Source organism: Lepidothrix coronata, unplaced genomic scaffold, assembly GCF_001604755.1.
Source record: "Lepidothrix coronata isolate B3197 unplaced genomic scaffold, Lepidothrix_coronata-1.0 Scaffold78, whole genome shotgun sequence".
In the NCBI taxonomy this organism is placed as follows: domain Eukaryota; kingdom Metazoa; phylum Chordata; class Aves; order Passeriformes; family Pipridae; genus Lepidothrix; species Lepidothrix coronata.
In genome coordinates, this window is record NW_016690258.1 from 787,086 (window position 1) to 806,472 (window position 19,387).

The 19,387-nt window shown below is 42.2% G+C and overlaps 1 protein-coding gene across 5 annotated transcripts in view; it reads left to right on the forward strand.

Moving 5' to 3' along the window:
• The window catches only part of DCAF1 (DDB1 and CUL4 associated factor 1), a 50,908-nt gene that overhangs the window by 15,836 nt on the left and 15,685 nt on the right, over positions 1 to 19,387 (forward strand). For all 5 annotated transcript variants that reach the window (XM_017819987.1, XM_017819990.1, XM_017819991.1 and 2 more), the window contains exons 9-22: positions 1,029 to 1,187; positions 3,672 to 3,851; positions 4,684 to 4,893; positions 6,050 to 6,219; positions 7,329 to 7,453; positions 8,557 to 9,817; positions 10,758 to 10,956; positions 11,661 to 11,743; positions 12,648 to 12,732; positions 14,109 to 14,342; positions 14,868 to 14,961; positions 15,425 to 15,529; positions 16,252 to 16,325; positions 17,311 to 17,415. In XM_017819987.1, coding sequence (XP_017675476.1) covers positions 1,029 to 1,187; positions 3,672 to 3,851; positions 4,684 to 4,893; positions 6,050 to 6,219; positions 7,329 to 7,453; positions 8,557 to 9,817; positions 10,758 to 10,956; positions 11,661 to 11,743; positions 12,648 to 12,732; positions 14,109 to 14,342; positions 14,868 to 14,961; positions 15,425 to 15,529; positions 16,252 to 16,325; positions 17,311 to 17,415 — 3,084 coding nt within the window. The remainder of the gene's footprint in view (positions 1 to 1,028; positions 1,188 to 3,671; positions 3,852 to 4,683; positions 4,894 to 6,049; positions 6,220 to 7,328; positions 7,454 to 8,556; positions 9,818 to 10,757; positions 10,957 to 11,660; positions 11,744 to 12,647; positions 12,733 to 14,108; positions 14,343 to 14,867; positions 14,962 to 15,424; positions 15,530 to 16,251; positions 16,326 to 17,310; positions 17,416 to 19,387) is intronic.

The window sequence follows — 19,387 nt, forward strand, 5'->3', positions numbered from 1 at the left end:
TTGGCTTTCACTCAACTTGAATGCATTGCAGTTTTGTTTTTAGAGCTCTCAAGTATTTAAAATGAAAAAACAGGACAGGGAAGAGGGGATAAAAAGATCTTAGTTGTGCAGGAAGTGCCAATAATTTCACCCGCCTATCTGAGGATGATAAAAAAATCCTTCTTTTATCAACTGCTTGTGTTCCTGCTGCCCTTAGATGGTATTCCTGAGTTGTTCCACTGCCTTCCATCTCAAGGGACTTTTGTGAGGGGTAAGAAGCACAAGCATCTTACTCCGAGAAACCTCAGCATGATGTTTCTGAGCTTAGTGTTTGAAATACAGTAGTTTTGTGTGAGTAGTCTTTAAGGTTACTTCCCAAAGGTACAAAGCCACACAAAAGAACCAAGTCAAACCTGCAGTGCAGTAGCACAAGTTAAACTTTTCTGTGTGTTCTTTCCCCTCTTTCACAGTCACTTCTCTGCCTCTGATCCTCCGGTATCTTCCTCTCTGTATCTTTGTCATTTGAGAATTTATTTCCAAGGAGCAGTGTTCCTACAGGTTACCTCAGTTGGGAGTGGAGTGGGGTTTACAATGGTCCTTACTGTTTCCTCTTAAGGTGCTGGTAATACAGAAAAGTAATGTGCAGTACACTTCAGTGCAGCTGCAGACTTCTGTTAAATTGCCCTTACACTTCATTTTGTATAATTCTTCTTGTCAGCAATATGGCAATAATCAAAGTGTGAATGGGAATTTAAGTAAGTCTTCGAGATAATAGAAAGTGAGTGAATTGGAAAAGGATAAGAAAACCTTAAGGTGACTTGTTGGATAATTTGAGTTGCTCTTCTGTTCAGGATGTGTAAAATGAAGTGCTAGTGCCTTTTTTGCTTTTGTCATTGGGATTAAATATTACATTCTGGGTTAAATATAACAGGAGGAGGAAATGAGGTGGACAAAGCATGGAGCGCTTGCTTTTTCTGCTGTTTTTCTGGGGGTTGGGATGGAATTGATGGCAGTTTGAAGAATTACAGTCTGCTTTTATCCTTCCTTAGCATTTGGCATCATTGCTGCTGCACAACAAGTTTGCAACAGAGTTTGTTGCTCATGGAGGAGTGCAAAAGCTGCTGGAGATTCCCCGTCCTTCCATGGCAGCAACAGGGGTGTCCATGTGCTTGTATTACTTGTCGTACAATCAGGATGCCATGGAGAGGGTAAGAGTCGTCCTTGTCCCGTAGCTGCAGTGATTCCATCATTTCTCAGTGTTCCTACCTGTGTTCAAACAGTGAATAAACATCTCCTAAGCCGAAAAGCAAATCTGTGTGGATGACTGTGGTATGTGCAGAGGCACTAGCAGGTATATGAATAATAGTGTATTTGAGTGTTTTGTTTCAAGGGTGTGAATTTCAGTTCCTAGGGAGTTAACTGAAGACTTTGTCAGCATTGTCTCAATGCTTTCATCACTCTTTTCATCCTATCATTGCCTCTTTCCTTCAAAAAAACCCCAACAAAGACCTTCTCCATTCTCATTTGTCTTTCTTTTCCCATCTGTTCCAATGGATTGCCATAGTTGAGATTGCTTTTTCCATCCAGTGTGGACAACTTCAGTGTTACACAGTCCCTCAGTCAGATTCCAGACAGCAGCACAACTTCTGTGGAGGTGGTGGAGTGCAGCAAGAGACCCACACAGGTCTGGTCTGCATTGTTCAGAAAACCACATTAAATGACACTGTGGGTTCTCTGTGCCTGAACTTATACATGTTAAAAAAATGTCAATGATGGTAATGTTTCTTACCTCATATTTTAACATAGAAAAAAAAAGCTTAAGAAAACTCATCCTCTGGGTTGAATAGTGTCCCTGCAGTGACCATCCCTTCAGATGGGTCCATAGGGCAGTATTCCCTTAGGCTTCAGTTTCTCAGGTACTTTGAGCAGTGATTCTGTTTCCTTTTTTATTTTTTGTTTTTTTTTTTCATACTGACAGCAGCATGTGTGTGCTGAGCCAGATCTGTGAACTGATCCAGTTTATTCTGAAGTTGCTAACCATACCAAGGAGAAAAAAAAAGATGCTTGTGAGCATTAGTCCTGGCCTGTGGGAGCATCCTGCTCTAAGAGTCATTCAAAGCAACTGCAAAGTTGTAGCCTTAACCCTTCAGCTCTGCTCTGCTTGAGATGATGGCTTTTGATTGCTGGCCTGTCCCTGTCATTGTCTAGCATTTTCTTCTTTTTTTCAGCTGAAAGTGGAACCAGTTAAATAGTAACTATGCATTTCTGCTTATTCTTTCCTAGTTTTTAATGCTATCTGAACGTCTGCTGTGATTCAACATGCTTAAGAGTCCTGAGCACATAAGGCTGGACTGGTAGTGTTTTTTTAAGGCTATATCTTTATGGACTCTGTTGGCATTTATGTTCTGCAGGTGTTTGTAGGAATGAACTCTAAAGCCTTTTGGTAATCATGGCTTATCTGGGCTGTCTATGCCCTTTATTACATCTCCCTTATGTGGGGAAGAAAACTGTAATGGGAATAACATTCATTCCACTTTTTTGCCCATTTTGTTAGAAAGATGGACCCTGACTGCACATGAGCTGCTCTGGTGTTTCTCTGAACTTCATAATGAGAAAACTCCATATGCTCTCTTTGAACCTTTTGTTGTATTTTTCCCTGATTCTCCTTGCTGCTTGCATGGCTGTTCCAGAGGAAAACCAAAAGCCATGGCAGGGTGCTACATGAGGATTCCTTCTGCTTGACATCCTCAGGCCATGCCATAAAATCATGCAGCTGTTTTGTAGTGATATTGTGTCTTCTGCCAGATGTTATCCCCAATATCTACAGATACCAGGAAGAGCAGATTTCTGTGGGACTTCTGGATTTCATAGGAAACCAGTTTCAAGGGTCAGTCCCTTGTCACACAGTCCATGCCAAGCCTCAGGTCTGAAGCTGGTAGCATTGTATTGTCTGAGTATGTCCAGCACCAGCAGAGAAGAGAGGGAAAACTCTGCTAACTTGGCATATAGCAGCTGGTGCCATGGCTTCAGCTCGGTGCTGTTCCTCCTGGCCCTGACCCTGGCAGAGAGTTCTGAGTTCCTCCTTATTAGAAGCCAACGGGCATATGGAAGGTGCAGTTCTGAGCACATGGTCTGCACATCTCAGAGGCAGGGTCTGAGAAGGGAAAAGACCAGCTCAATTGTCTGCTTCCTGAGAAAGTCAGGCTTTAGACTTGGATTTGATGATCCTTGCAATTCCCCTTGGCTTCAGTGCTGCCAGCATTTGCTGGAACCTCAACACAGCATATGCTGCTGTTACACTGAGAGGAATTTTTGTTTCTTCAGTGGAAGCTTCTCTTCTCTGCCTCTAGCAAATCATTCTTTGGATATCTGGAAGTGGTATGGAGAAAGACTCCCTGGAATTATACTATACTAAGGCTGCTGTATTTACTGTGTTTTGCTCTGGGAATGGACCAATTGCTAGTCTTTCGTTGCCAAATCATAGGCTTTATTAGTCTCACAGAGTTTATTTGGCTTTTTTAGTGATCTGGAAATGGGAATTTTTGTTTCCTGTCTCATATGTCCCAAGTCAAGCTGAGAATAACTGATATTCGTCCTCTGTTTGCTTCTCAAAGAGCCCTCATTCTCCTTAGACAAATTCTCTTCAGCAATCTGTTTGAAGTCCTTCTCAAGAATGTTCTTTTGCTTTCTAGGTGTGCATGCACCCCCATAATGTGCTTTCAGATGTGGTGAACTACACCTTATGGCTGATGGAGTGCTCCCATGCCTCGGGCTGCTGCCATGCCACCATGTTCTTCTCCATTTGCTTCTCCTTCCGTGCTGTCCTGGAGCTCTTTGACAGGCACGATGGCCTTCGGCGTCTGGTTAACCTGGTAAGGCTCATGGTTTTAGTGGGGAGCAGGGTTTTAGTGTCAGGGTTTGCACCCTTTGCAGTGTAACTGTGGAGAGCTCTGTTCTTCTGTTTGGTTTTGCTTGGGGTTTTTCCTCCTCAGTTCAGAAGAGATGGAGAGGTGGGGTGAGTTTTCTAAGCAACATTGGTCCCTTTATCTTTATTATTTTTAATATTATGATTATTGTCTAGAGACTTGCTACCCTTTGGGAGCTTTTTGGTGCAACTGCAAGGTTAAGCAGTACTTATTCAAGCAGTGGGAGTCCAAATGTTTCTCACCATTCCAGATACATGTGCTGTATTGCCATGCACCCTTTTGGATGTGGATAAATCCAGCCTTGTTCCTGGAGAGGTACAACTGTGTGTGTGCTGTGTAACCACGGTACCTTATGGGCACAAATTACACTGTTCATGTACAAAAGCTGGAGTGTATGCAGGGTGTTGCTGTGCAGTTCTGCTGCTTGGGTTGTGTCTACCTTGGGACGTCAGTGCTGCAGGGTGTAACACTGTGTTGTGCCATATAATGCCTGCTAGTACTAGGCACTGCCTCCAGACCTACACTGATGGAACTCTGGATTTCTTTCTTCACAGATAGTGAAGGAGAGGGAATGGTTCAATTTGACTCACTATTTCCAAAGCAGATATCCTTTCCTGTTCAAACAGCCTTAGTCAGCTCTGAGTGGGCTTATATGTCCTGTACAGTAAAACCAGTGTGTCTGGGTTTAGTACAACCGCAGCAGAGAGCTGTAGATGCCTTTTTTTTTCCCCTGAAGACTGAGCTGATGAAACCTTTTTTTCCCCCGCTCTTTTTGAAGATAAGCACTCTGGAGATCTTGAACCTGGAAGACCAAGGAGCCCTCCTGAGTGACGATGAGATCTTTGCCAGCCGCCAGACGGGGAAGCACACCTGCATGGCCTTGCGCAGGTACTTCGAGGCTCACCTGGCCATCAAGCTGGAGCAGGTGAAGCAGTCTCTGCAGCGCACTGAGGGTGGCATCCTGGTCCATCCACAGCCCCCCTACAAGGTGAGGAGCGTGGTGCAAGCTTTTAACATGGCTGTTGCATTTTTCAAGTGAACCCAGGCTGCAGATGTGTGTGGATGTCTTTTGAGACCTGTGGAATAACTGGGCAGTGTGCAATTTATAGGGATTATTTTATTTGTACTTTTTTCCTGACTTGTGGAATGACACTGCAATAGGAAAGTACAGGAAAGCCCTTGAGGTTCATCTGAATTACATTTGATTAAGGTTCCTGCTCGTCTGTTGTGGTTCCCTTTCCATCTCTCAAACATTTAAAGGCAGGATATTTTTGTTACCTGTGGTTTTTTCTGTGCTTTGAATCTCTGGAAGGACAAAATCTGTGTGTAGAGAGGTACATAATGTTGAAAAACTTGGAAATAAGTTTGATTTGACAATGACAAATGTTTCTTTTGGGCACCATTGTTTTTATAAATTACCTGGGAGATCCAGATAGATAATAATCCATGGTGTTGGCCATGAATTTTTTTTCCCCTAATTTTGCCTGGTTTTGTTGATTTGTTTTGTTTTTTAAAACTGGATTTTATGGCTACTTGTTTGGAGGGAGCACATTCACCTGTGATTTCTAGTTTAATTTGGTGGTTTTCTAGAAGAACTGAAATAAGAAAGATATAAGGATGTTTTTGCTTCTGCAAAAATCAGTTATTTTTAGTAACTAAAGAAATGTGTATAAGCTGTTGCCTTCTTGTGTAATTAAAAAATATTGAAAGGCAAGAAGTTGTTAGGAGTTTCTCTTTTTTTTCAGTGTATTTTGTTGTCAGAACTTAGAAACTGTAATTGAATATTTTTAGCAACCTTTTTTAATATTTTAGCAGATATGTATTTTGAATGATGTGTAGTAACTATTACGTTAGTAGTTTAAAAGCTGAGTAGAATTTTAATTTAATGTAGCTTTTCTTCTTAAATTGGCCTAAGCTTTCTAAAACTGTAAAGAAACTTAAAGGATATTATCCTTAAGCTTATTACAGTGACTGTTGCTGTATTCTTTTATAACTGAGGAATAAAACAGAAAGTAAATACTTAATCTGCAAGAGACAGTGGTAGTCTAATCTTGTAAATGCAGTTTTCAGTTCAATCCCAGCAGTGGGGGATTTGATGTGTGAGTTTGTAACCCTTGTGATCTAATGCTTCCCCTTGCCTGCAGGCCTGTTCATATACTCATGAGCAGATTGTAGAGATGATGGAGTTCCTGATTGAGTACGGTCCAGCACAGCTCTACTGGGAGCCAGCAGAGGTTTTTCTCAAACTGTCTTGTGTCCAACTCATGCTTCAGCTCATTTCCATAGCCTGCAACTGGAAGACATACTATGCAAGGTGAGCTGTTTGCTGTGCTGCTGTACTTGAGTGCAGCGAGTTGTGGCTCTTGGGCAGGACATTGCATTTCTAGATTTTCTACCCTGATGGCATTTAAAACAGTCACATACTGGTTAGTGCTGTTAGGGCCTGTGCTGTGGCTACCCAGTGCTTATGGAAGTTAACACTGTGGAAGGCAGGACTAAAATTCTGAGGTAGAGAGAGGGATGCCAAGAGATTTCTGAAGAGCCAAAATGCCTCAGGCCTTTGATTTCTGAGAAAGCAGCATCATAGTTTAAGCAGAGTTCTGTGCCACTTTTTATCTGTCTCAAAATTTGTTTACCTTTTTGTTAGAGAAAGGCTAGAAAATGTTCCAAATATGGGACGAAATCCATATATATCTTAATCATAGAATGAGGTGGATCAGGACTCCCTCCTTATTTCTACTGCCTATAGGAGCTCTTTGCCTGACTCAACCTGAAAGACTTTGAAATCTGTTTTGCTTCTGCAATTCCCTCCCTCTCTCTCAGGTTGCACTCTCCTGGGTAGTTTCTGTTCTCCTGTTTCTTACTTTCTGCAGCTGTTTCCTAATTGCTACCTGGGCTTACAGACCTCCTCCCCTTTTCTTGAAATGTTCTGCTCTCCCATCTCTTCCTAATCATCCCTTTTCCCTATCACAATTGTCTGCTTTGCTGCTGAACAGTTTCCCTTGGCTTCAGAAAAACTTCCTTCCGAGCTGACTGGTGACAGAGTATTTTCTACAGCAACATTTCCCAACTAAGATGTAGAGTTAGAATAGATTTAGAAGCTTAATTTAGAATGCTTTTGTGGATAAGTCTTAACATTCTTATTTTTATAAATACAAAATTACAGTGCTTTTAGGAGCCTGTGGGGTGTGTGGGATAAATGTTGGCAGACTGCAGGCAATGGTGTACATGTGAGCACTGCCTTCTGTGGAGACCAGCCCTTTAAGAGTGGAATAAGCTAAAATCAAAAGGCACCATCAAATACAGCAGACATAACTGCTTTACTTCCATTTGTTGGAGTAGAGTAGATTGAATGCTATTTTTTGTTACTGAAATAACTCTGTACATGCACCTCTAAGAAGTTCTTCTGTTGTTGTGTTCCAGGAATGACACAGTACGATATGCTTTGGATGTACTGGCCATCCTGACTGTGGTTCCTAAAATCCAGTTGCAGCTGGCAGAACCTGTGGATGTGCTAGATGAAGCTGGATCTACTGTTTCCACTGTGGGTAAGCTGAATATGGTCCTGATGACTTACACATTCATCAGTTGTCTTCTGCTACATAGATTTTGGATGGTTGTTTCTTACCTACCGTCCGACCAGGGTTAAAATAATTCACATACTCGGAGTTACTGCCAAGGATGCAAATAAGTGGGAGAGTGGACTGTGATTAAAACTGTGTCATGATGAACACTGTGGTTGGGTTACAAATCTGGAGACCCGTCTTTCTCTTGCACTTGTTTTCAAGAGCCTATTAACAGGTGGAGACAAATATTCTTGTGTAATGGGACTATTAGATTTCCTCAGCTTCCCAGAAATTTAGGTCTCCTGGGGATATGGCACTTGAGAGTATGGGAGAGGAACAATTATTGCTGTGTGAGTTATGCTGTAACTGGCTACCTGGCAGGTTCAGTATGTAAATGACTGACATGTGCCTGGATCAGATCCAAGGCTTGTGCATTAACTGGGGCCCGATTTTTTTTTTTTTTTTTTAAAGAAAAGGCAAAAGGCAGGCAGAGTACTAGATGTAGGCAACAACCAATTTCTTTTGCACAAAACCTTTTTGCAGACAAATACCAATTCTTTAAGGTTTTGATCTTCTGAAGCAGATGTTAAACTAGTAGGAACTCCTTGGGAAAACAAAATAAACCCAAAGTTTCATTTTTGCCTGTCTCCTTTTAGAAGTTGCGATATGATTTATTTTTTTTTCTTCCCCTCAGTGACATGGTCCCCTTCCTTTGTCTCTTTGTTCACCTTGTGTTTATACAAGAGAGTTGCTCTGTGCAGTAACAATCAGGGTGTGCCTGTGCATCTTGCTCTGGTCCAGATACCTGAGGTTTTGTTCTCCTGGGCCATGCCTGATCACCCCCTCTGACAGATTGTTTGACTCTCTGCTTACTGATGATAAAGTGGAGGAGCAGCAGTGCAGAAAAACATTTTGCCAGCGAGGTAGAAGAATGTATTAGACTAGTTAGCAGAACTTCAGAAATTTCTGGAAGGGAGAAAATTATTGACTTTCTTCAAATTCATTGGAAGACTCCCTTACTTGTCCGATCAACTGTATAGGATACATTTTAGAGTACTAAAGAAACTATTTCTTTCCCTCACTAGGTATTAGTATCATCCTTGGAGTTGCTGAGGGTGAGTTCTTCATCCACGATGCCGAGATTCAGAAATCAGCCCTTCAGATCATCATCAATTGTGTCTGTGGCCCAGATAACCGCATCTCCAGTATCGGGAAATTCATCTCTGGAACTCCTCGGCGAAAACTTCCTCAGGCCCCCAAGAGCAGTGAGCATACGTTGGCCAAGATGTGGAATGTGGTGCAGTCCAACAACGGCATCAAAGTGCTGCTGTCGTTGCTGTCTGTGAAGATGCCCATCACCGACGCCGACCAGATCCGGGCGCTGGCCTGCAAAGCCTTGGTGGGGCTGTCGCGCAGCAGCACCGTCCGGCAGATCATCAGCAAGCTCCCCCTGTTCAGCAGCTGTCAGATCCAGCAGCTGATGAAGGAGCCGGTGCTGCAGGACAAGCGCAGTGAGCATGTGAAGTTCTGTAAGTACGCGGCAGAGCTGATCGAGCGCGTCTCGGGGAAGCCCTTGCTCATCGGCACCGACGTCTCTCTGGCTCGGCTGCAGAAGGCGGACGTGGTGGCCCAGTCAAGGATCACGTTTCCTGAGAAGGAGCTGCTGCTGCTGATTCGGAACCATCTCATCTCTAAGGGCCTGGGAGAAACGGCGTCTGTCCTTACCAAGGAGGCTGACCTGCCCATGACTGCAGCATCTCACTCATCTGCCTTCACCCCTGTGGCGGCCGCTGCCTCTCCCGTGACCCTGCCTCGCACTCCCCGCATAGCGAACGGCATCTCGGCGCGGTTGAGTAGCCACACTGCTGTAGGTTCCGCTGCCACCTCTGTCCATGCTCAGGCAAGGCCGTCGGCATCCCAAGGTCCACCTGCCCTTCCAGGCCCTTCTTATGCCAGCAACTCTCCTCTGATTGGCAGGATTAGCTTTGTGAGGGAGAGGCCGTCTCCCTGCAACGGCAGGAAAATCAGAGTGTTGCGACAAAAATCGGACCATGGCGCCTACAGCCAGAGCCCAGCTATCAAAAAGCAGCTGGACAGACACCTTCCTTCCCCACCCACGCTGGACAGTATAATCACAGAGTACCTTAGGGAGCAGCACGCCCGCTGCAAGAACCCTGTTGCCACCTGTCCCCCTTTCTCTCTCTTTACTCCCCACCAGTGTCCTGAGCCAAAACAGAGGCGCCAGGCGCCAACTAACTTTACCTCACGGCTGACCCGCAGGGCAGCCTTTCCGAAGTACGGAGGGGTGGATGGTGGCTGCTTTGATAGACACCTTATATTTAGCAGGTAAGGAAGAAAAATGTTTTGTGGTCCCTCTCAGGATGCCCCCTGTGCCAAAAAGCCTTACTTGGATTCAGGCTGTGCAGTCCCACAGTGGAGTATCCTTGGAGAGAAAAGTGTTTTAATTCACAGTGACAGTGTTTTAATTCACAAAACCTTGAAAGGCATATTTAGAAGTTGTGCTGTTTGTCTTGTCCTTACTACTGCCCCTTAGTACATAAAGCACTCTTCATTTTCAATATCATGTTAATTCATGAGCAACACTGACTGCTGAAGCTCGAAGCTCTTTGTTCTCCTTTGGAAGGTAAGTATGTAACAGCAGTTTTCCACAAGAGTGTAGCAGAGCCTTGAGGATGGTTGGCTGACAGATGCAGGACAGTGGAATCCATATTTTGCTCTTGCAGCTGAATCCACAGCACTTGAAGTTGCCTTTTCATGTGGCCTTTCTTTCCTGAGGTTAAATTGGAAGGTGATGTAAAATTTATAAAAATAAAGATGACACATTCATGAAAGCATCTTGACAGTGAAACCAGTGTCACCATGGGAAGTCACAATGTCAGGAGGTTGCTTGGCTGATGTGCCATGTCTTCTTGTATTGAGTGTTTCAGAACTGTTAGAAGATTTTTTTGCTGGCTGTCTGCTTATCCAGGTGATCGCATTACAGAGTTTTCATCAATACAACTTTGAAGATGGACTCCAGGTGCTTCAACTTAATGATGTGCTTTAACAGAAGTACTAAATAGCGCTAAACAAACCCTGAAAGGTTCCAAACATGTTGTAACATACTCACTTGAGCACTAGTCTTACAATTGACACTTACCTTGCTCTAGAAGAAAGCTGTAACTTGTGCCTACATGATTTTTAAGGGCTGGATTTAGTATCACAGCATTTCAGTTTTGCTTTTGTTCTCTCTTTTGGGTGACCTGTGTATTTTTGCCTTCTCCAGGTTCCGTCCAATTTCTGTGTTCAGGGAAGCAAACGAGGATGAGAGTGGCTTTACCTGTTGTGCATTTTCTGCAAGAGAACGATTCTTAATGCTGGGTACCTGCACGGGGCAGTTGAAACTCTATAATGTGTTCAGTGGACAGGAAGAGGCCAGTTACAACTGCCATAACTCTGCCATCACGCACCTCGAGCCATCCAGGGTAAGGAATTACAAACCTGTTCTGGTTTTTAGAAATTCTCACTGCCTAAAGCCCTGGCATGTTTTGGGCCCATGTGGACATGTACATCCAAAATGCACCTACTGGCTGGCCTGCAATGCCTGTCATTGAAGTACTTTGAAGTACAGTGAAGTGATAATTGTATATTCTTTCTCTTGTGAGTCCTACAATTATTTTTTTTCTTCCCAAGATGATAGAGGAGATACACAGTGGCTGTGTGCCTTCATAAGAAATTAATATATATGTCTGCAAGTGAAAAAATGCTTAAACTGACTATTTAAGATAAGCATGAGATAAAGTATCAGAGTTTACATAACCTCCCTTTGCTGGAGAAAGAAATCTTTTGGGGGATGATTCTAGGAAGAAATAAGATACTGATTTATAAGCAGAATGGACTCCACTCACAGGGCATTAACGTTCAGGCATGGATTATTCTGTGTTTATAACTGTTCTTAACATCATAGGTTAAGAGCATTCCCATTGTTATCTCTAATGTTTTTCTTTGTCTGCCAAGGGCTCTTTATATTATACATCATATTAGATACCTAGATTTTTATCCCTATAGGAGCAGTTTATTAAGCACAAAGTCCCTACATTTATCGTGTATGTGCAAGGTAAATGTGTAGAGATAAAATTATAACCTCTGTTTTCCCTCCCTCCTCCTTCACTCCAATCTGGAAATCCAGGATGGATCTTTATTGCTGACATCTGCTACGTGGAGCCAACCTCTGTCTGCATTGTGGGGAATGAAGTCTGTCTTTGATATGAAGTAGGTATACTCTGGTTCAGCTGTGAATATGCTGCAATTAGAAGAACAATTTGATATAGGAAGAAACTCTGAAAAACAGAATAGCAGAGATCTCATGATGTCTCTTGTGAAAAGTAAAATGTGCTCCCTTTCTTGTGTTAGCATCTTCCCTGTTTTATTGTGTACACGTAGAGTAAATTTTAACTAAATTCTAACTACCTAAAGTCCTGTTTAATGCAAAATAGATCAGTAAAATCACTGTTGCTCCCGAAGGCAAAGAAATATGTTTGTGTTTTTATTCTCATGTTTGTAAATTACCTTGACAGTCTTTCTGTAGCCAGTTCAGAATTTGACTAGCAGTGCTGATTTGCATTGGGAAATTTTCAGACCTGACACAAGCTATTTCAGTCCTGGATAAAGCTATTTAAAATCTGTTTCAGTATTTACAATTGTTCCTTCCCATAAAAAAATGGGTGGCAGGCTCTTCATTTTTAAAAGGTTTGACTGTTGTCTGCCTTAGTTGTAAGCAGCTGTTTTGGTGTGACCTGTTTGGGGCCATTCTTCAGAGAAAAGGCCACACAAGCCTCAGGCCTGCATGTGTATTTGAATGTTCATGATGCCATTCGTTGCCCAGTCCTCTAAACAGCGTTGTGTTTATGGCAGACCCTGTTGATGACAAGTCTGTGAATTTGCTGCTTGTGGTTTTGTCACTGATCTGCTGTAGAGGCTGTGTCTGTAAGAGAGGTTTCCCTGCAAATGCCCACGGAGCATTTCAGCACTGTCATTTCCACAGTCAGTGGAAAGGAGAGTGTTTTCTGCATGTTTGGTTTTCTCTGTTGTCGAAACCCGTGCTGGAGGTGTTGGGGTTGTGTTTGGTTCACGTAGAATCTGCAGTTCCTTGACGTTTTAATGCCTCTGTCTCCAGGCATTCCTTCCCTGATGACCACTATGTGGAGTTCAGCAAGCACTCTCAGGACAGGGTCATTGGCACAAAGGGAGACATTGCACATGTAAGTACCAGGAAAGCTCGTGGTTGTGAGGCTGTGACAGGACTATAATCCTCCATAGGGTGTTTATTAACTGATCTGGGTGCTGTGATGCTCCGTGTAACTGGTGAGCTAAGAAGCTTCAGAGGAGAGTTTTGAAAGTGTCTAACTTCTCCGTGTCTGAGGGTATAAACTTGGCCATCCCAAACTGGCTGTAGCACAAGCAATGTGGGTGTGTTGCCTCTTTGGTTAATATTCAGGGCAATTGTAGAATTTCTGCTTTGTTTTGTTCATTTGAGAGAGATCATGCAGGATTTTTTTTCCCCGAAGTTGCTTTCTTTGCATGATTTTTCAGTAATAGCAATAATAATAATAAAGTTCTACTGTAAACAGTATCTCAGTCAACAGCTATGGGAAATAACCTATTTAAAGTATCCTTCTTTTGCCCTCCCAAATTTGCAACTTGTTTTCGAGCAATTTAATTTTACCACTGTATTTTCGGAGAACGCTGTTCTGGTTTTTATGTGAATACCTGCAAATTGGACAGATGCAGGCTGCAGAAAGCTTCTGCTGCTTCTCAGTGCTAATTTGCATTTGTTATGGGCACTGTCTCTCAGAGTATTTGCATAAAAAATAGTCATGAAATATAACTTAATCAAATTATTTATAGTTTTACATGTTACTCTGATTTGTTTAAGTAAACTCTCCATTCCTGCCCAATTTTTAACTTGGATTTAGCTGAAAGTCAGATCAGTTTGTGTATTGTGTTTATCTGATAAATAGATTTGTTTTCCAGTTGTAGAGTGTTGGAGCAAGAGCTTGGCTCCGAGGGCTTTTACAGACCCAGTTTATCGAGGAGATGATCATAAACCCTTTTTACTGGTTATAACCCTTTCTATTTTCCAACAGTTTGTTGTGACAGAGCTCAGAAAGTTGCCTTTCTGTATAGATGCCAGGAATTTTAACTCCTTTTCTACAGTTTTTGGTTTTTTTTTCCCCTCACTGTGTGCTTTGGAGTTTTAATGTTTGTAAATACCATCTGCTCTGAAAACAGTTCCATTTCTGAGACAGTTTTTGGCTAAGTAGTACCTTGTGAGTGCAGCTTCCCAGCCCACTCCTCGTAGCAGGGTTAGTTTCTTTGGAACTCATCCTGACTGTAGTGAAACATGTCAGTGACCCTGCAGTAAGCTGAGTCCTGGCCAAAACTTGTGAGGCTTAGTTCCAGCTGTGAAAAACTATGAAAGGGCTGGTAGGAAGGATGATTTCTGGAATGCTGTCATGTGAAATGGAAAAGTGAAAGGGGGAATGGGGTGATTCTAGAAGAGGGAACATGGGGTGATCTTAGGCACAACTATATTACAAATTGTGACTAATCTTTCTTTTTCTTTTTAATCTAAAAGATCTATGATATTCAGACTGGCAACAAGCTATTGACTCTGTTTAACCCAGATCTTGCCAACAACTACAAGAAGAACTGTGCCACCTTTAACCCCACTGATGACCTTGTCCTAAATGATGGTGTCCTCTGGGATGTCAGATCAGCACAAGCCATCCACAAGTTTGACAAATTCAACATGACTATCAGTGGTGTTTTCCATCCCAATGGGCTGGAGGTCATAGTCAACACTGAAATTGTATCCTTTGGCCGCTGTGGTAACTGAGGTGCTGGGACCTAAACAGCTGGTAGATGAACAAGTAGCTGTTTGCAGAAGTTTTATGAATGGTTTGTGTTACATGTTATGTGTGGTAACTGGAATCTGTGACTCAAGGGAGTAGGGACTGTCAGACAGGTAACTAATTTAAATCTAGATTCTGCCTCTGATATAGCCTAGGGAAAATACTTAGAGAGAGCAAGAGAGAATTTTTTTTTCTGATATACTGCGTAATACCTCTGCTCTCTTCCCATCCCTGACCAAGATCAACCTTGAAGCTACTGCAGTAACCTCTTGTGACTGGGAATGGCATTTTGAGTAAGAGCTCTTTCATTTTGAACGCTTGGAAGGGAATTGCGGTGCTAGAATCCAACTCTGGTTCCATCATATTTTCACGAAAGTGGCAGTGAAGTTTCTTGAACACAGTTAATAATTTCTTTACCACTGTGTTGAAAAGGGTTTGTAAGCTTCCAGTTGTTTGTTGTTCCTTAGCCTGTGTCTTTTCAGTGGGACCTCCGAACTTTCCACTTGTTACACACAGTACCTGCACTGGACCAGTGTCGTGTGGTCTTCAACTATACTGGCACAGTGATGTATGGAGGTAGGACTTCTCAGCCTTACATCACTCTCCTTGCTCCCCTCTTGTTTGAGATAAGTAGATGCTCATTCAGTGCAATTGGAAGCTTCAGAGAGTCTGTTTAACCCCAGGCCTTACTGGCACGTGTGAATTGGATTTTTTCCAGGGTGTTCACGCTGCATGTATTGCTGACAAAGACAGTTTTCTGTAACATCAGCAATATCACAACTAATTGAGGAGATTAAAAAGCAACCTATTGTGTAATGGCAGATCTGATGATGCTTGAGAAAATGATTTTGTCCTCTGTATTAGTTTTGATGATCTGTAGTATCAGTAAAGGCAACTCTGGAAGAGTAGATATTAAATGGGTCTTGCCAAGCTATTAAATATAAAGAAAATTCCTCTCAGAGTCTAGCTTGATCTTAAGTTGATTAATGATAGTGACGAATGGAAGGCAGATTTGTGGAATAATCTTTCCTTGTATCAGCTATGTTGCAGGCAGATGATGAGGATGACCTTCTGGAGGAGAGAATGAGAAGTCCCTTTGGCTCTTCTTTCAGGACATTTAATGCAACTGATTATAAACCTATAGGTAAGAGAGGAGCAAATAGCTTGGTCTGAAGGTTTGAAGGTTTATTGCAAGTTCTGCTCAGTAACATTCACTTCTTCTCTCCTTTGCACATGTGAGGAAACAAACTGCTGTGGCCTGTTCTGATTAAAGCACAAGAGTTGGGTTTAACACTGAAATAATTTCAACTATCATATCCCATTCATTGTCTGATTGCCTTACTTGCTAGTGCTCAGGAATTCTGGCTTTATTTTCCTTTCTTCTTTCCAAGTAAGGTATAATCTGAGATAGTAGGACATTTGGCCAGGATAGCACTGGTCTCATTGCAGGAAGAGCCCTTTCTTCAGCTTCTGGAGCTGTGCTAATTACTGCTATGGACATAAACAAATGTGACTTTTGCTATTGAAAGGATACACAGGTCACAACTCAGTCCCTGCGTTGCCACCTATTCTGAAAGATGATCTGTTGTTTACTGTGCTTAGGGAAGCCAATAAATGTACTGTCAAGGGAGGAAGCTCTGTGCAGAGCAGGTTAAGAGTTTACATGACTGTTTTCTACAGTGGTCTCCAACATTCTATTCTTTATTACAGGTTGAATTAGTTAAAAATGTGCATGTCACTTCTGTTTCAGCTGTTCTTTCTTGTCCCAAGATTGTATTATCTGCTTTTACACCTTTTTTTTTTTTTTTCACTGAGCATTAAGTAACCTGCAGTTAATCACTGAGTTTGTTCTGTGATGTTTTCCAGCCACCATAGATGTAAAGAGGAATATCTTTGACCTGTGCACAGACAGCAAGGACTGCTATCTGGCTGTCATTGAGGTAAAGCAGCTAAGAATAAACTCTGGCCTCTGTAGCTGTTGTTTCAGTGCAGTGCTTGTTTCTTTTTTGGAGTTCCTGCTGTTAAATTCATGTCCTAAGCAGTGGTGTTGTTTTGATGATGATAAAGATGCTGTTAGTTTTTTGTTTTCCACCCACTGCAGTCTTGTTTTGCTGCCTCTCATTCCTTAAACTTCCAAACTCATTTGATTTTCTTCTTCAAACTCTTCCCACTTTAAAATGTGCAGAGGTTTTCCTTCTCAGGAGCATAGAGAGAAATGCGTTTTTCCTATGTATAGCAGTAGTTTCCTATTATTGCAAATTAAAACGTGCTCTGTACCAAATAACTGAGGAAAGCAATCTTTGTGGGACTTCCCATGGAACTTTTCTGTGAATCACTCTTATAGTTCCTTTTACATTTGTTTTCCTAGCAACATTCCACAAGCTAAGGGCTTGAAAGAAAGATTACTGAGTGAAACTTCTGGCTTGTTAGGGATCCAGTTCTTTGCCCAGTATTATGTTGTCAGGACCCAGTTTCTTGAAACCTGACTATACACATGTAGTGACTAATTTAAAATCCTGTCAGCTTCATACTCTGAACCACTGATCCTTACAGACCAAAAAAGCGAGTCAAGAACCTCTGGCAGGACAAACTTCACGTTTAACTACTGAAGTTGGAGATGGCAACGTTGTCAGACCAAGAAAATTTTCTTTTATGGGAGTCATTGGAAATGCTATTTCAGGGGATGTGGTTGCTGGGGTGTCACTGCTGTCTTCTGGAAATCTCTCTGTATGACAGCTTGTAGCATCCTCTCGGTGCATGTGGTTCCTTGAGACCAAAAAGACTCGGGTTTAGTGCTAATTGTACTGCTGCTGGTAAATGGGAGAGAGGGGTTTTGGTGATGTGATTGAGATCAGATGTAGCACTGAATACGAAAGCTGAGCTTAATTCCTGGGGCTAACTGCTGTGTGGGCATCTCCCCTTCAGAATCAAGGCAGCATGGATGCCATGAACATGGATACGGTTTGCAGGCTGTATGAAGTGGGCCGGCAGCGTCTGGCAGAAGATGAAGAGGATGAAGAAGAAGATCAGGTGAGAAGCACAGCACTAACCTGGGTGTTCAAGGGTAGCTGTTAGCCCTCTACATGTGTTCATTTATTACCAAGAAAGTACAGAGGCCTCATTTGGTCTCACTTAATGTGAAGTAGATCACTTTACTGCCAGTGTAAACTCAGGCTGTCTACACAGAGCCTGTGTGAACAGTAACTTTGTGCACTGTAAACTAACGCAACCATTTATAGTTTATTCATTAATTTCTCTGATATTTCAATCTTGATCAGAAGCTCTGCTGTTTGTTCTGCCTTTTTTTTAAAAAATATTTTGACCCCCATTAGAAACAGTAGTGCTTGAGGTTTTTCCTTTTTCAATTCCAAGTCCCGTGTTTGGGCATAACTTGTCACCAGTTTCTGAATGAGATGTAACCTCTGGCTAATGCAGTGAAACTGCACAGTACTTGTACACAGCAAAATGTTTTAAGAATTTTCAAGAGGGCTGCAGGTTTGCACTGGGATGTGTTGGTTTTCCTTCTCAGATCAGCTGTTTGATTTCTGGCAACTTGACAAAAGAGCTAAGAACTGCAGTAAGGGCCCCTCAGGGTGCAGCTGGTAGTATATACACAGTAGCACAGAATGCTTACTATAGTACAGTGACAAAATTTGTAGCTTTTTGGGTGTCAGGTGTTTTGTGGGGTTTTTTTGGAAGGCAAAGACTTTATGCTTCTATTCCCTAAAGATTTTAAATGCATTATCCTTTGCTCCATGGTGCCTGCATTCTAGTAAATGGTACATTTGTATCTCCTGTGAGAAAAGCTGACTTCACCTTTTTCCAAAGAATGCCAGAAGGTAATACTTTGATGGGTTTTTTCCAGACTCTGTGGAAAGCTGGATTTCTGATACCCTTTCTGTGTCTGAATCTTCCCCTTGCTAGGTTAAAACTTGTACTCGCTAGTTCAGAAGACTGCAGGTCCCGGGAAAGAGTAATTTTCTTTGCAGTTAGTTGTTGTTATTACAATTTCACTGTAATTCTGGAGATAAAGCAGCAGTTCTGGTTTGGGGGTGCAGTTTGTGTCCTGGCCTCTGAATGTGCTACAAGGTTGCATTTGAAGTCTTGGCATTCTTTTGAAATTGTTGGTCATTGTTTCTATTCCTAAATTGGATGGATTAAAAGAGTAGAATTTCTTGGGAAGAGCAGAATTTCTTGGGAAGCAATGAAGAGGGAGGAGAGATTACTGTTCTTTCCTTCCTTTCTACTTCCTAGTCTTCCAGTGCTTGCCTTGGGCAATAGTTTCTATTTTTGTCTCTGCTTCCACGTTTTTGTCCACTTTCTGTAAGCTAATTTATATTTTCTTTATAAATTTTAAAAAAAAAAATAGTAGCAGAAATAGGTTTTGCATTGTACAATGATTAACCAGCAGCTATCAGGGCACTGTTTTGCAAAATCACTGGTAAGTGTTGACTGAAGGGGAGATCTGTGTTTGTATAAGGCAGTCAATGGTTCCAGGCTGTAACACCGGGTACCCAGCAGAGATAAGGGATCTGTCACCCATCAGGTGTGTCTGGGGACACTTCCTGTCTTACAAATAGAGGTGGCCCCAGGCAGAATTTAAGTGTGCTAAAAGCTTTTCTGTAAAGCTGATGGAGTGTTCAAACAAAGCTGCTCTGGGATCGATTTGCAAGCTGAGTGACTAATTGATATTGCATAATTGCTGGGGTTTATGGTCTCCATTTCTGAGGTCTGTAGATGTTTCCTAGATAGTAACTTTCGGGGATGGTTGCAATAAGGTTTCTTTAAAAAGAGATTTGGTTTTAATATAAACACTTATAAACCCAAATTAAATTCAATCTATGTATATTTAGCAAAACATAAACTGATGTTTTCCTCTCTGTCCCGTAGCTGTTCCATCCATGCTATTCCTCCAGGTTTGTTCTGCTCTTAGGCTTACAAAATACAGCTTTTGTCTCCATAGAGACATCCAGCATTGAGCTAGAATGAGGAGAGGTTTTCC